The 16,434-nt window shown below is 34.4% G+C and overlaps 1 protein-coding gene across 33 annotated transcripts in view; it reads right to left on the bottom strand.

Moving 5' to 3' along the window:
* The window catches only part of FIP1L1 (factor interacting with PAPOLA and CPSF1), a 71,029-nt gene that overhangs the window by 1,670 nt on the left and 52,925 nt on the right, over nucleotides 1-16,434 (bottom strand). For 26 of the 33 annotated variants that reach the window (XM_014787290.2, XM_087434309.1, XM_087434312.1 and 23 more), the window contains 3 exons: nucleotides 15,878-15,932; nucleotides 14,411-14,466; nucleotides 6,232-6,445 (listed from right to left, as the gene is read on the bottom strand). In XM_014787290.2, the coding sequence (XP_014642776.1) occupies nucleotides 6,232-6,445; nucleotides 14,411-14,466; nucleotides 15,878-15,932 (325 nt within the window). The remainder of the gene's footprint in view (nucleotides 1-6,231; nucleotides 6,446-14,410; nucleotides 14,467-15,877; nucleotides 15,933-16,434) is intronic. The other 7 variants (XM_087434326.1, XM_087434331.1, XM_087434328.1 and 4 more) reach the window with 2 other exon arrangements.

The raw sequence follows: 16,434 nt of genomic DNA, 5'->3' as shown, positions 1-16,434 counted from the left end.
TTAAAAAGTATTGGTTCACAATGGCTATACTGTGGAAAGTAGATGAAGGTTCTCAAGTTTTTCAATTACATAAAGAGTACATTCATCTAATGAAGAGGTATAAACATGAAAAGAGGGACATCAAAGAAACTTCTACAATATTCACACAAAATGCAGGCAGAATATTGCCTGTGGATATACTTGCATTCCAATTACTTAATATTATCTGTGTGTGTGTGTGTGTGTGGCTGGGGGTGAAGGGTGAGAGGGTGGGGAGGGGATTCACATGGCTAATAAGTTCAAATGCATAAACTTAAGCTGCACTTCCATTTTCTGATTTTGGATAGAACAGACTGGTGAAACTGGGACTGACGGCTACAGTTCAAGGGCAGTCTTTCTTTACCTCCGTAGACCTGTCCTCTTTTCACAGCCCTTAACTGACATTCTTCTCTCCATCTTTCTCTTAATCCTTCAAGTCTATTTTTTTTTCTTTTTTGTTCAGCATAGAAGTCAATACTTTCTACAACCTATTATCAGTAAACTCTCTCACTTAGGATCAATAAAAATACATTTTAAAGCACTGTGTGCTGAAGAGCTTTGGTTTCTAGAAATATGTTTACTATGAATTATTCAATTAGTAATTTGTATGAAGCATCAAGATGTTAAGGAATCTGAGTGAGAATAACAGAAGATAGAAGCAAGTGAAAGTATAAGCCATATAAAAGAACAAATCAACCTAACTGTGGTCTCCTAGCAAAAGTAATAATTCAGTACTGCTATGCCTAATGCCAAGTCACACTGCTGATCAAGTTATTACTGCCTGTGATACATTTTTAAAATGTTTTAATAAAAAAAATGTATTAATATATACATATGTATACACACATAACATATATATGTGTATGTCTACCCATATGTGTGTATACACGTATACACACACAATTTTTTTTCTAACCATAAATACGTGCCCTGCAATTGGAAAGTGGAAGCATGTCAGTTGAAACGGCATGTGCCATGAGAAGCAGTATAGAGTAGTGGGAAGAGTACAGGCAGAGCAGGCCCAGAATCACATCCTGACTCTGCTACTTACTAAATGTGTGACCCAAAGTAAGTTACTTAACCTCTCTAAACCTCAGTTTTCTCATTTGTAAAATTAGCAACAATCTTTTTCTGGGTTGTTGTAGAATTGGCAATGACATTTATAAAGTGCTTGGTACAAGAGTAGGCCCTCAATAAATGGCAGCTAACATGCAGGCTCACCATCTTCATTAAATTTAATGCTAAATTTTTCAGAAGCAGAACCGTTTTTGTAAAGACGACTGACTCTGTAATAATTAATGTTTCTAAAGTAGAATAAACTAGCACCAACCATGACAAATGAATATCCTCATTAATTATCCTTTTAAAAAACGAGGCTCTCTGTAAGGATTCCAACTGAATTTACAAAAAAATAACTAAGGTCAACTATATATCATAATTTGTCATTTGTAACTCCAACTCATTGTAACACCAACTCATATCAGCCATACGATGGGAACCCTACAACAGACAGTGGAAGACTATGATGTCATAGACAAAATATAAAGACTCCTTCTTCCATCTCCTTTACTGATAAGCAGCTGTAGCAGAAATGTTTCTCTGGGCCTGGAAATCATTAGAGCTCATTTCAAACACCCCAGAATGACCAGCCCTTCTTTCTGGCCCATAATTAAGAGGCCTAAAAATCAGATGTTGAAACTGGTCTGTAATTTTCAAAACAATGACTCTGTAATTTGTAACACAACACGTACTACATGCCATATTGCTAAAATGTCAGTCTTCAGAAAAAAACGGCCTTTACTTATACTTTACTTTGATTTTCCAGAGAATATTTTATTCTTAGGATAATTCAGAACAATTCAGAATTCCCCCACCCTTTGCCTTGCTGGCCTTGAACTTTTAGTCAGATTTAGGTAAACATTGACTCCTGATGCCCTACAGCTTAGCAACCTGAAAATGAATCATGGTTTAACCATTTACTTTTAAGCATTACTTTTTAGCCATTAAAATTAAGTGGAATTTGTGCATGTGTGTCTTTGAAATTGATGAGTCAGAGAATTTAGCCTCAAGTATTCTATAAATGTTGTATTATTTATGCAAAGAAAATTTATGAGCTCTAGCAAAGCAATTCCTTTTAGTCTTCTTTCCTACCAAGTTTTGCATTGAGCTCCTTAACTTGTGAACACATACATTCTAGAAATAGCAGTACTATCTCAAATATATTCATTTTAACTACATTAGCAACAATTCAACTTTCTGGAAAGTAATGCCTGTCAACTTAACAGAATCATGCACTTATGTGGCTAAAGTTAACAGCACACAAACAAAAATACATTCACGCATACACACAAACACGTATGTATGTATCATACCTTTACTTATTTAGTCAATAAAATGTTAACAGGTGCCTACAATGTATAAGTTATATTAATAGGAGCTATAGGAAGGAAAAAGATTAATAAATTGTATTCAGTTTCTCCTTGCACTTTTTTTTAGGTAAAGTTTTAAACTACTAACCAGTCCTAGTTACCTTGGCAATATTATATGGTTAAATCTGTAAGGATAGCATATGAATAATTCTGTATCCTCAGCACACAGCTCTGTACACAACACGTACTCAGAAAATGTCAATTACATGAATGAAAGAATGAATTTGGTCCCCCCCTCGCCAAAAAGGAGAAAAAAAAAAATCAAGTACATAGAGTAATACGGAAAATGAAAAGTAACAGGATTTCTCAACTACTTACCTTCAACACCAGACAGGATTTTAAGTAACATCTCAACCACATTCCAGTAGACAGTATGGCTGCACTACTGTCTTAATCTCTCTATGCTTGCTTTTCCTCATCTGACAAGTCAAAATTTCGACTAGATAATTTCTAAGGACCTTTTTGAATTAAGAAGTCTATGATTATATGACTACATTTAACAAAACAAATGCTGCCTGAATCAAGCATATGCTCACATCCTTGATTTGATATATTGCTTCATCTCATCCAGCAAAATCAGAAAACTGTCTATGTACCTTAGATTTATTTATCTCATCCATAAAACAGCTAGCATGAAAAAAAGTTATCTTTAACTTATTTCATACCACATTGTGATGGTACCTAGACTGATATGTTAATAAGACGCCCATATTAATGCCTTGATAGTGATAAAGCTTGATTTTTACTAATTTCAAAACCTGTCTTGTTAACAGTGTCACCAAGAGTTTTCAAAACTGTTTTTTCTATATTGTATTCACCTTCCTCCCCTGAAATGTGTAAGTCATTTTATTCACTGACACACTGACTGTGTGCCAGGCATTACTGTACAAAGTGCTGAAGATACAGAAATGAAAAATGGTGGTCAATGTTCTGAAAGAGGATACTAAGAAAGATATGCTTTAAAGAAAATACCTAAAGTGCTTAGGGAGTATGTGAAGGAAATAATTAATTCTTCCTTTCAGGTTCAGAGGCGCTCACAGAAGACAGATGTGAGCTGGACCTTTAAGAATGAATAAAAGTTGGTGAGGTAGAGAGGAGAACAACAACATGAAGAAGGAAGTAAGAAACTATGAGGGATTCCCAGAAGAGCAACCATTCAGTGTAGCTAGAACATGTGGTATATTGGCTTGGGAGAGAACTGAGGCTAAAATTCAGAAAGATGCACTGACTTGTGTCTTGTGCATCATAAGAAGAATTCTGAATTTATTCTTTAGGCCAAGAGTACATGCCAGTACCACATCAGTGTATGAATTCTTTCCAGTGGCACAGAAAGTTTTAGAGAATCAATTTCCAGATCTCCAACTTTCATATTTATTCTTTCCTAAATCTGAACTGCCTAATGATACACCTGGCAGGGAAAACATCATGCCACTTCTCCAGCTAAGCTCTTCTCTCATAATCACCCTCCTGGCCCTTTACAAAAAAAAAGGCTTTCCTTTCACCAATTTTACTATGGTACATTGGCTCAAGGTATAAAAACCATCATGGCATCAAAAAGATCTAATGTAAAATATTAGTGTCGGTGACACCTATTTTATTCAAGGAACCAAAAAGTTTCCACAGGGCCTTAGGTCTTCCTGTATTATACATCTTTCTGTTAAGAACAAAGTATAGAGTAAGAAATGGAGTATGCTGGCCAGTGTCCAGGGATGTTCTAACTTCAGATATATTGTAGACTAGTGTGACGGGAGTCATAACAATTTTCCCTGAACAATTTAAAGCAAAAACAAAAAATCTTTCTGAAGAAAAGCAAAACAAAGTGTTGGGAGGCAGCACTTTATTTTGAGCTCTGTGACTATTTTGTTTATCTTAGATAGAGAATATGGATTAACTCATTTAACTGAAAAGAAAAATGAGGTCAGACTTTTAAAACTAAAGACTTTAATTACTAAATGTACTGGGTTGAGGGGCCAGCCCTGTGGCATAGCGGTTAAGTGCACACGCTCTGCTGCTGGTGGCCCAGGTTCAGATCCCAGGCACGCACCAACGCACCACTTGTCAGGCCATGCTGTGGCGGCATCCCACATAAAGTGGAGGAAGCTGGGCACAGATGTTAGCCCAGGGCCAGTCTTCCTCAGCAAAAAAAAAGAGGAGGATTGGCATGGATATCAGCTCAGGGCTGATCTTCCTCACAAAAAAAAAATAAATAAATAAAAAATAAATGTACTGGGTTGAATTGTGTCCCCCCAAAAGATATGTTCAAGTCCTAACCCTTGTAGCTGTGAATGTAACCTTATTTGGAAACTGGGTCTTTGCAGATATAGAGTCAAGATGAGGTCATAGTGGATTTGGTTGCACCCTAATCCAATGACTGATATCCTTATAAGAGGGGAATGTGGACACAGACACCGAGAGGAGAATGTCATGTGAAGACAGAGACACAGACTGGAGTGATACATCTAAAAACCAAGGAACACCAAGAATCGCCAACAACCACCAGAAGCTATGAGAAAGGCATGGAACAGATTCTCCCTCAGAGTCAAAAAAAAAAAAAAAAAAAAAAAAAAACTAACCCTGCTGACACCTTGATATCAGACTTCTAGCCTCCAGAACTGTGACAGTAAGTTTCTGTTGTTCTAGGCTACCAGTTTGTGGTACTTGGTTATGGCAGCCCTAGGAAACGATTACACTGAGTAACAAATACACTTCTAAAAGTCAGGTGGTTTCCAATTCTCCGCTTTCAGGAAAATTGAGTCATAAGCTGACAGATCCTTAAAAATAACTTTTCATGATAGGTTAACTATATAATTTTGGCTTATCATTAAATCTAAACATGCTCAAATAACTGAGTGACAGAGCCACACAAAATTCCATCAATTCTCTTTTACACATTTTATGTGAACAGGTTTCTCAGTACTTACATTATATATTTAAAAATATATATAAAAAATCAATGGCAAAGTATGTTTTTTCCTAACAATTGTAATATTCATTCATGGATACATTAATTAATTAGGGATGGGCAGAAGCTCCTCCATCACATTAAGGAGGTTCCATTAAATTATTTTCAGAATTTGCATTATATTTATGTATAAAAATAAATAATGATAACTAAAATCAGAAAAAAAATTTTAAATACGTAAGAATCATATGGTCATAAATTTTTTAGACATTTTAACTTACATAGGTATGTTGTAGGAAAAACTGATAGGATGATCTATAAAAAAACTTTTTTTAAGAATAAAAATATTTTACATTAGAATAAAATTCTTTGAGGGAAGTAGCTCAGAAATAAGAATTCAAGCACAAAAAGAAACGTAAAATTTCCAACTGTTAAAAAGAAACTGCATGCATTTTTTAAAAATATATGATGAAATTTAGCAAATCCCTATAATGTTCTTAACCCACTGGATATATTTAAAAGAGTGATGACGATTTTATTTTAAAATTGTAATGTTTATAATACACTGGAAATTATATCTATATTGCCAATTATTTAAACTTAAGATGAAAAATTTTAGATGGCAAAATAAAAATATGTGAGGGGGTAGTTTTCAAAATTCTTTTAAGGGAGAAGTGAACAACAAATCTGAAGACTGTTGCTTTAGGTTATGAGAAGCCCCTGTGAACCAAATAGCCTTGATGCTTTTAAAATGGGCTATCCTAACTACTCTTCAAGCAATCCTTTCTCAATTGAATTGGATTTTCCATCCTTGCTTGCACCAGATATAAATTCTAAAATGCATATGAAACACGTGTACAAATTCCTGCACACTCCACAAACCTGTTGAAAACACTTGGTGTAGGACTGTGATCACGCTCCCTCTCTCTCTCTCTGGTGCGTTCTCTTTCTCTGTCCCGATCACGGTCTCGCTCTCGGTCTCTGTCTCTATCTCTATCTCGGTCTTTCTCTCTTCTTGCATAATAGTCCCATTGCTTGCTGGTGTCCACAAGACTAGGCCATGAAGGAGCAGAACCAGGAAGGTGGGGAAAGGCAACTACAGAAAAAATAAATAAAAAATAAAAGTTATGGTACTTAAAAAACAAAAAGACCAAAAAAAAGTACTAAAAAATAAGAAAAACTCCCACCAAAACTGCTTTATTAGATTATAATGGAAACTTATTTTATAAATAGAAAAGAAAAATAACACACAGTGAATACCCATAGTTTTGAGGAATATCCAGAAACAAACCTTAAAGACCTAACATATAAAGACTCTTCATTTTTCCAGGTGAACAGGAACTAGAATTAGATCCACCACAAAATTCCCAATATCAAAAATGTAAACCAGAATACATTAGGACAACTTCCAAGTGTTGAGAGAAAGTTAACAGTCCACCTAGAAATGTGTACTCAACAAAATGATATTTCAAGAGTAAGAATAAAACAAAGGCATTCAGATAAATAAAAAAAATGAGCAAAAGTTATAACCAACAGACTTCACCAAAAAAACTTCTATCAGATATATGCATAATACATTCAAGAGTAATCAGTAAAAAAATAGAAATAAAATGTATAATTTCAAAACAATATAGGGAAAAGTAGAATTTTTAAAAATCATCTGAGAAACTAAATTCACAAAAGACTTGGAAAGGATGAGGGTAGAAAGAAGTTTGAATAGCTCAATAATTACAATAATACAAAAGGGACTGAATTCACCAGTTAAATGACAGAGATTGTTAATTTGTACTTTTAAAAATTCTAACTACATTCTAAATATTAGAGACATAAAAACACAAAATGGTTGAAAGTAAAAAGGTGGAAGAAAAAAAAAAAGAAAAATACGAATATCCCCAATCTCTGTACGAGTAGCTATACTAACGACAAAAGAGACTAATACCAAAAGGATTACCCAGGAAAGAAGGGATGACTACAAGAAGATGGAAGATGCAACTCACCAAGAAGATAAGGCAAATTAAACTTCCAGGTATCTAACAACATAGCCTTAATTTTTAGAGAGTAAAAACTAACAGGGATACAGGTAGAAATAGAAAAATCCACCATGACCATGGGAGACTAATATACTCCTCTCAATCACTGATACATTTAAGCAGACAAAAAATCACTACAGATATATAAAACTTGAGCAAAACATTGTTAACAAGGTTGATTTAATGAACATAACATAGAATACTGCCCATAATAGTTAAAGAACACTCATTCTTCTCAAGCACATATGAGACACTTATAAAAATATACTATATACTTTCAAAGGATAAGTATCATAAATAGACACCATGTTCTCTGACCACTATGCAGTTTAAATTAGAAGTAAAATTTAAAAGTTATGGGAAAATAATCTTCACACATTTTAAATTAAAAACACATTTCTCATAACTCAGGAGTCAAAAAATAATAGATTTCAAATCATATAGGAACTGAACAAAAATATGATGTATCAAAAGTCTAGGGATGCAAACTGTTCTGAGGGAAATTTAATCTTAAGAAACACTACATGAGAAAAGATGGAAAATTAATGAGCTAAGGTTCCAACATAAGAACTTAGAAAAGAAGAGAATAATCCAACAGAAGGGAGATAATAAAGATAAAAGTAGAAAGCAAATAAATAGAAAACTACCATACAATAAAAAAAGCTGAAAGTTGGTTTTTGAAGACTAGACAAATAAAACATGACAATCTTCTGACAAAAAAGGAGACAACATAAACAGTACTAGAACCAACAAGGGACCACAACTACAGATGTTGCAGATTTGAATACAGAGAACATTATACATTTTATACCAATGCATTTAAAAACTTAACTGAAATGGACTATTCCTAAAATAAATAAGCAAATAAATAGCTTGCCAAACAAAAGTGACTCAAGAATAAAAAGAAATCTTGAACAGTTCATAACCATTAGACATTAAATCAGTAATTTAAAACCTTCCCACAAGACCAGATGGCATTTACAGATGAATTTTACTAACTTATAAGGTACAGACCATTTTAATATTATACAAACTTTCAGAAAAAAAAAGATTATTCCCTAACTTATCCCATGTGGTTTGTATAACGTTAAGACCAAAACCAGTTAAGGCCAGTACAAACAAAGGAAAATCACAGGCCAATCTTACATATGAACTTAGATGTCAAAATTCTAAATAAATCGGTGTTCATTTGAAAAAAAAAAGTAATCAATCATGACGAACTTGACTTTATCTCAGCAAATAAATTACAGTGGCTTAATATTAGAAAAATTTAGAAATTTTCCATATTAACAGATTAGAGAAGAAACAATGATCATCTCAGAAAGCATTTGATAAAACTCAATATTCATCCACAGTTTAAAAGCCCTTATAAAACTAGAAGAGATTTTCCTTAGTCTGACGTAGGGTTCTATCAAAAACCTAGTAGTAAAAATGTAAAAATTTATACATTTTACATTTATACATTATACATCTATATATACATTTCCTTAAAAAAAAAAAAGGGAACAAGTCAATAACTCCACATTCAGTACTTCACCATTATATGTAGGTCCTAGCTAGAACAATACAACAAAAGAAAAGAAGGAAAGGAATAAGGATCTGAAAAAGAACAAAATCATTATCGGCAGATAATATTACTGCCTGAAGAGAATTTACAGATAAACTATAGTGGGAGCTCAACAGGTGACTGGCTACAAGATTAATAGATATACAGATCTATATGTATATATATATTATACAAACATAAATAAAACAAAACCCAATTTTATTTCTAAATACAAGCAAATACAAACAGAACATGGAGTTCAAATGAATATACCATTTACAACAACAAAAATATTAGGTATCTATGACTAAATCTAACCAAAGACATGCAAAAAGCAAATGGAGATAATTACAGCACTTAATTAACACTTATTAAAGAACATTTCCCTAATGGATAGAGCCCTTGTTCATAGATGAACTCAATGTTGTAAGGTATGAATTCCACACAGACTGATCTAGAGCATCAAAGTAAGCCCAATGTAGTATAGTACGAGCAAGGACTCTGAAGCCAGGCTGCACGGTTTCTAATCTTGACTCTGCTACTTACTGTGTGATATCGGGGAAATTACTTAATTTGGCTGTTCTTCAATTTCCTCATCCATAAAACGGGAATAACAAGAGTATGCCTACTTTAATAAGGCTGTCAGGATAACACGACGTAAGTGTTTGTCATATAGTAAGCATGTCAGTTACTAATCAAAATATAAACAGAGTTTTTCAGGGAACTTGCAAAGTTGATTCTAAAATGGATATGTAAGAGCAATGGCCCAAGAATACTTGTGAAGCAGAATAAGGTAAATAGATTTTGCTGAACCAGATATATCAGATTTATTATAGAACTCACAATTAAGAGAGTGTGGCATTATTACCACAAAATAGTTAAATTAACCAAATGAACAGTCTAGAAAGCTAAGCAACAGATTCAGGCATACATGGAAACTTGATTCATAAAGGGAGATGGTATTGTAGATCCCTCAGGAAGGACAGACTACTCAACAAATGACCCTGGGACAATTATATCTTTACTTTATAACAGAGGCAAAAATTAACTCCAGATGGCTTAAGGACTTAGACACGAAAAACAAAATTTGAAAATTTTTTTGGGAAAAAATATGTATTGAAAAATATCTTTATACATTTGAGGTAGAGAAAGCCATGGTCCACATACAAACCCCATTAAAGTGTGGTATGACTTTTCACAGATGATGAAACGTAAGGAAAAAGAGGTAATTTTAATTTATTTGCCATAGACGTTTTCTCCTTTGAAGGGCTTGAGTATTATAATTATCTCAATAGTACACAATATTACAGTCATAATAATGCACATATGGTTTATTGTTTAGTTTTTAGAAAAAAAATGTGTTAGGGCAAAGATAATTTTGATTACAGAACAGAAAGAATATAAATGTTATTAGTAGAAGTATAGCTCACCAAAGCTGGGAGGCAGAGGGGAAAGAAGAGGCGAAGGAAGGCTTGGAAAGACGCACAGTAGTAGAGATGGATGGTACATGAAACAGAGGGCAGGTATATAAATAAAAAGAGGAAAGATAAAATAGTGATATAATTTCACTGGTGGGGAAAGAAGAGGGGTAGTGATGGAAAGTGACCAAAATACACATCTATCACAGTAGGAAGATAATAGATGGTTTCTGAAGTTATATAAACCAAGGGAAAGGGTGGTAAGCCTATGTAGAAATACCACGCAGACCATTAGAAGACCTAAAAACCATCAACAATGCTTATCTCTGCAGTTATTTAATATTTCTGCAAAGATTACTTTTTAACTAGTCTTATAAGCACAACCTTAATATGCAATTTAAGGAAAATTAGTATTTCCATCTACAATTACTTAGTAGTGTTTGAGGATGTATTACAAAATGTTAAAATAAACAAACGTAAAATAGAATTATCAACAAAGAGGAAGTTGTATTTATCATCTTCATTCCAAGGCTTTGTTTGATTAGGATGAAGAAAACGCCTTTCCTCTACTTAATTCTTGCAATATGCTTTATAATTGTTATTACTAAAGAAGTCCTTCATAAAAAAAAAAAAAAAAAGCTTGTCTTTGAGAAAGGAGTTGGGGGTGGTAAAGAGTGAGCAGAAAACTCTTGCTTCTGGATTAAATAGTGGCATATATATTACTTTGGCGAAAACTAAATGCTTAATTAGCATTTTTAAAAAAATGAAATCTTCCACAAGGAAACTGAGTAGGTAATCTCAAGAATGAAGTCTCATTCTTTCTGATATGGGCTATTCCTCATGTTCATATGTATTGAAACAAATACACAAGGAATTTAATGACAAAGCAGAAGATGATAAGTGCCATAAAAGAGATAAAAATAAAATTTTAATTTCATAAGTAATGCTTATCGAGTACTTACATATTACAGGCACTGTATTGAGCACTTTATTTTCAAACTTTATTTTACAGATGACGAAAATGATTTAAGTTATTTAACTTATCCAAAGTTACTAAAATAAGATGGACCCAAACCCAGGCTGTCTAATTCCAGGGCCTATGCTTTAACAATTATGCTACACTGCCTCAAAGTGCAGAAAAGAGGGAACTTAGAGCTTGTTGGAGATGGTGGGGATAATCGTAAAAATAACAGCTAATATTTGTTGTTGTTGTTACGTCCTGTCAAGTCGGCTCCGACTTCTGGCAACCCTTTGAATGAGTGCTGTCCACAAAGTCCTGTCCTCAACAGCCCTACTCAGCTTCTGCAGACTCATGCCTATGGCTTCCTTTACGGAGTCAATCCACCTCATATTTGGTCTTCCTCTTTTCCTGCTGCCTTCTACTTGCTGAGCATTATTTCTTTTCCAAAGAATCCTGCCTTCTCATGATGCGCCCAAAGTAGGGCAGCCTCAAGTTTTATCATTTTTGCCTCCAGCGATAGTTCGGGATTAATTTGCTCTAGGACCCACTTGTTCATCTTTCTGGCAGTGCAGGGTATCCACAGAGCTCTCCTCCAACACCAGATTTCAAATGAATTGATTTTTTTTCCTGTTAGCCTTCTTCACTGTCTAGCTTTTGCACCTGTACATATTAATTGGGAACACGAGGGTGTGGATAGCCTTGGCCTTGGTCTCTAATGACACTTCCTTACACTTGATGCTCTTTCCTAATTCTTTCATTGCTGCCCTTCCAAGTCTCAAGTCTTCTCTTGATTTCTTGGCTGCAGCCTCCGTTTCAACTGATGACTGAACCAAGGTAAACGAAATCTTTTAACCATTTCAACTTCTTCATTGTCTACACTAAAATTGTGTTTTTCTGTGGTCAAGATTTTTGTCTTCTTGATGTTCAAATGCAGTCCTGCTTTGGCACTTTCTTCTTTCACTTTAACCAAAAGTCATTTCAAGTCATTGCTGCTTTCTGCTAGTAAGAGAGTGTCATCTGCATATGTTAGATGGCTCATATTTCTTCCACCAATTTTCACTCCTCCTTCACCTGAGTCTAGCCCAGTTTTTCGTATATATATTCAGCACACAGGTTAAACAGATAGAGAGATAAACTGCACTCCTGTCTGACACTTATGCCTACAGAAAACAATTCTGTTTCTTCTGTCCTGACAGTGGCTTCTTGTCCACAATACAGGTTATGCATCAGGACAATCAAATGCTGAGGCAAGCCCATTTCCTTCAGAGCAGCCCACAGCTTTTCATAATCTACGTAGTCAAAGGTTTTACTGTAGTCTATAAAACAGAGACTAACCTTCTTCCGAAATTCTTTGGAGCACTCCAGCAGCCAATAATCACAACTAGATCCGTGTGCCTCTTCCTCTTCGAAATCCAGCTTGGACATCAGGCATTTCTTGCTCCATATAAGGTAAAAGCCTTTGGTGCAGCACCTTGAGCATCACTTTACTTGCATGGGAAATTAGAGCAGTGGTCCTACAGTTACTGCACTCCTTAGCATCTTGGGGATTGGGATATACACTGAGTGTTTCATCTGTAGGCCACTGTTTTGTTTTCCATATTTGCTGGCATATGCTATTGGCTAATATTTGAGTGTTTATTAAATGGCAGGACTAAGGTGCTTCAATATATTCTCACTGAAATTCACCTTATGAGGAAGAATTATGCTCTCCATTTAATGGTTGAAGATCTATCTATAAAAGTCACATAAATAGTGAGAGGGAGAAGCAAGATTCCAACTCAAGGAGTATGACTTCTGCGAGCCCAGCAAAAAAAAAAAAAAAAAGGTGGTATATTCAGGGAAGGTCAACAGAAAGACTACCTTTTGATGTGAATGAATGGTATATGTTGCTTTGAACAAGGTGGGTCTGAAGAACAGTACAACACCCTGATACAGATACCTACAAGGCAACTGGGAATATATGACTGATACTTATATCTGATCTACCACCAAGACTTCTAAATTCTACTCTATAAATGCCTTTGGAACCATTCAATTTTCCCCATCCCCAATGGTACTACCTGAATACAGGACACCGTAATTTCTTCCCCTGGATTATTCCAACAGCTTCTTGTTCTTTCAAAGCAAGCATCTCCGCCATTCCCACCTTTCTACCAACCTTACAGATCTACAATTTCCTCACAGTAAGTAGCCAGAATGAACCTCTTTCAAATGTAAATTGAGCAATTTCAGGACTCAGCATAAAATTAAATAGCTCCTCAGAGCCCTTTGAATAAGGTCAAAACTCTACCACATGGCTGTAACGCCCTGCACATCTTTTGTCTAGTCTCTAGACATTCATCATGCATTCTCTACACTCCAGCCACACCACACTTCTTTCAGTTCAGAAAGCCTACCACGATTTTCTCACCCCCGTGTCTCTGAATATGATTTGAACCCCAAGTCACTTCATCTACACTCCACCCCTCTGGAGAGGGAGACATCTCACTATACTCCCATGATACCCTCTTTTGTCACCTGGCTGTTTCCTCACTAGCCTATAAATTTGATTAGGGCAAACCTACGTCTAGTTTACTGTATCCCTAAAACCTAGTACCAACGCACCGCACTTTTAAAATAAAGAAATGAATGATCAAGAGATTTAAGCAGAAAGCAGTATCTGAAGCCCTAGAATGGATCAAGTTCTCAAGAGTGAACACACAAGAGGATCCAGCCAAATGATGTAGAAAAGACAAACCGTGAGGGGGAAAGATGAGAACAACGTCAATTGAATGCTATGAGTCAAGAAACAGAAAGATTATATGGACAATGAAGACTGAGACAACTGGGTGACAAATCCTAAATCCTTTTAGGAAAAAGGCAAGGCACAAATACCTCTGTTGTGTCACTACTTACTAATTTTTAAAAGTACAGTTGATAAAGAAATGAAAATAATTCTGTTAAGTAACTTGGAATATGTAAGACCTAGTTATTCCTTTAGTTAATGTTTTTTAATTGCTCTGTAAAATAGTATTTTAAACCATTAAAGTATGTTTTTATTGCTTTAAAAATATTTAAGTACTTTACTGATTCAAATTGAATCTGGGCAAATAAAAATAATACTTACCATTGCCATATGGAAAAGCACGTGCAGAACGACTATCATAACCAGAGGAATGTCCACTGTTGAAAAAAAATGCATTTTTATGCATTGCAAGTTAAGTTCTGAATTTTAATGGTTTAGTGCAAATGCAAAACATGAAAGCAGAATTATGACTTTTATTTAACCACCATATAACGATAAGCTTTAATTCTGTAATCTTATTTTTTGATAACACAGGCTTTTTAACCTCAAAAAATATTAAACCTAACACCTACTTGTAAAGAAAAATACAGCTTGCCTACTACTAAACGTTAACATGAATAATCCAATTCAGCTTGACTCTCAAGGTAACAGAAAAACTTTGAGGCTAACAGAATATTTGAGGCTAAAAATTTAGTCTTAAAAAAATTGGCTTTAATGCTTATAAATCACAAATTCAGCCCCACTGATGGGATCAACAAATAATACTTTTCAACATTCTGATTGAGAAAACAAATATATGTTTAACAAGGACTCAATAAAATTAAACCCTTACATTCTCACAATTCACACTTTGCTGAGTTTTATCACTTCCTTTGAAAATTATATGCATGGTTTGATACTACTGATGTAAAGTTCTCACAATTTTTCTCTTTTTATATAATTTGAATCACGTTTTCAGAAATACACTATTTTTATAGATTTTATTTGCCACTTAAGAGGAAATAATAAGAGTTACCATTTATTATTGATTTTTGTCTGCCAAGAATTGTCCTGATGCTTTATATTCACTAACTGTTTTAATCTTCAAGATTCTATCGACCCATTTGGTAAAAGAAAAAACTGAGTCTCAAAAGAGTAATTATGAACCTTGCGCCTAGCAACACAAAGGTGGGAAATTCTGAAGCCAAAATTTGAACCAGGTCTGTGTGATTCCAAAGCCTATCCTGTTAAATACCATATTGCCATTGGTGAGATAAATATTCTTTAGCACAGCATTCCAACTAACATAAACCATAAATGTAGAGTATAAAAAACAAGGTTATTGCCACACAGAAGGGATCTAATCCTCCTTTGTGGAAGCTGAGCTGCAGCTAGGTAGCGAGGAATAAGGCAGCTTTTCTTTACTATGACCCCTGATAATTAGCTGTCCTCAGTTAATCCTAAAACAGCCATGCATTATGCATAATTACCAACCATCTGTACTTCCCACAAAACTGACTATAGCCACGTTATTACCAATCTAGGGGTTTCTTTAATAAGTGTGTCATAAATTAAAGCAAGATATTTCAAAATACTATCATTTAGTTTTCTTCGTCCTGTTTTGTTATCAGGCTATAGGGCCAACATCTTACATAAAAGTAACTAATATAGAGCTAGACTTATGAATTAAAAGGCAGGTACTACGGTTTATAGAATTAAATCTTTGAAAATATTACCAAGATATGTATATGATTGTTCTGTCAAAAGCCTATCAATGATCAAAAATTTCCAGTACTCATACTGATTTACCTTTCTATTGTTGGTATAAGAGATGGAGGTGGAGCGCCTGGTGGAGGAGGAAAACCTGAAACATTTAATAAGATAAAAAAGTTAACAGAATGTACATTTAATGTCAAGAGTGAAACAAAGTTGCTGTGCATCACTAAATTTCTCTGGGGACATAACGTGCTTCTCTATGCTATAATGGACAGAAAAAAATGGAGCTTAAACTTATAAACATATTTTTGGAGCAATAAAACTTTAAATGAACAGTCTGGTCTAATACACAGAGCACAAACTGAGAGTCAGGACACCCGGTCTTATTTTCAGCACCACACACAGCCCATTTTGTGAGTATGAGAAAGTTAATCTCAATGCCTTACCTTTTCCATATATAAAACAGTAGTAGTGTTGCCACCAGATATGTTATACTTGAAATATTTTAGAAGAAAAGCAAATAAAATAACATTTACCTCTTTCAAAAAATATTCTGCGAGTTTTAGATGTACAGAAATTTCCTTAAAATGTATAATTTATAAATAAAATCTTACCAGTAAATATATAAATGCTTAAGGCTGAGAACATCC

This window comes from Ceratotherium simum, chromosome 8, assembly GCF_057802395.1.
Source record: "Ceratotherium simum simum isolate JZ-2026a chromosome 8, ASM5780239v1, whole genome shotgun sequence".
NCBI classification, from domain to species: domain Eukaryota; kingdom Metazoa; phylum Chordata; class Mammalia; order Perissodactyla; family Rhinocerotidae; genus Ceratotherium; species Ceratotherium simum.
This window is presented reverse-complemented; position numbering and strand designations above follow the sequence as displayed.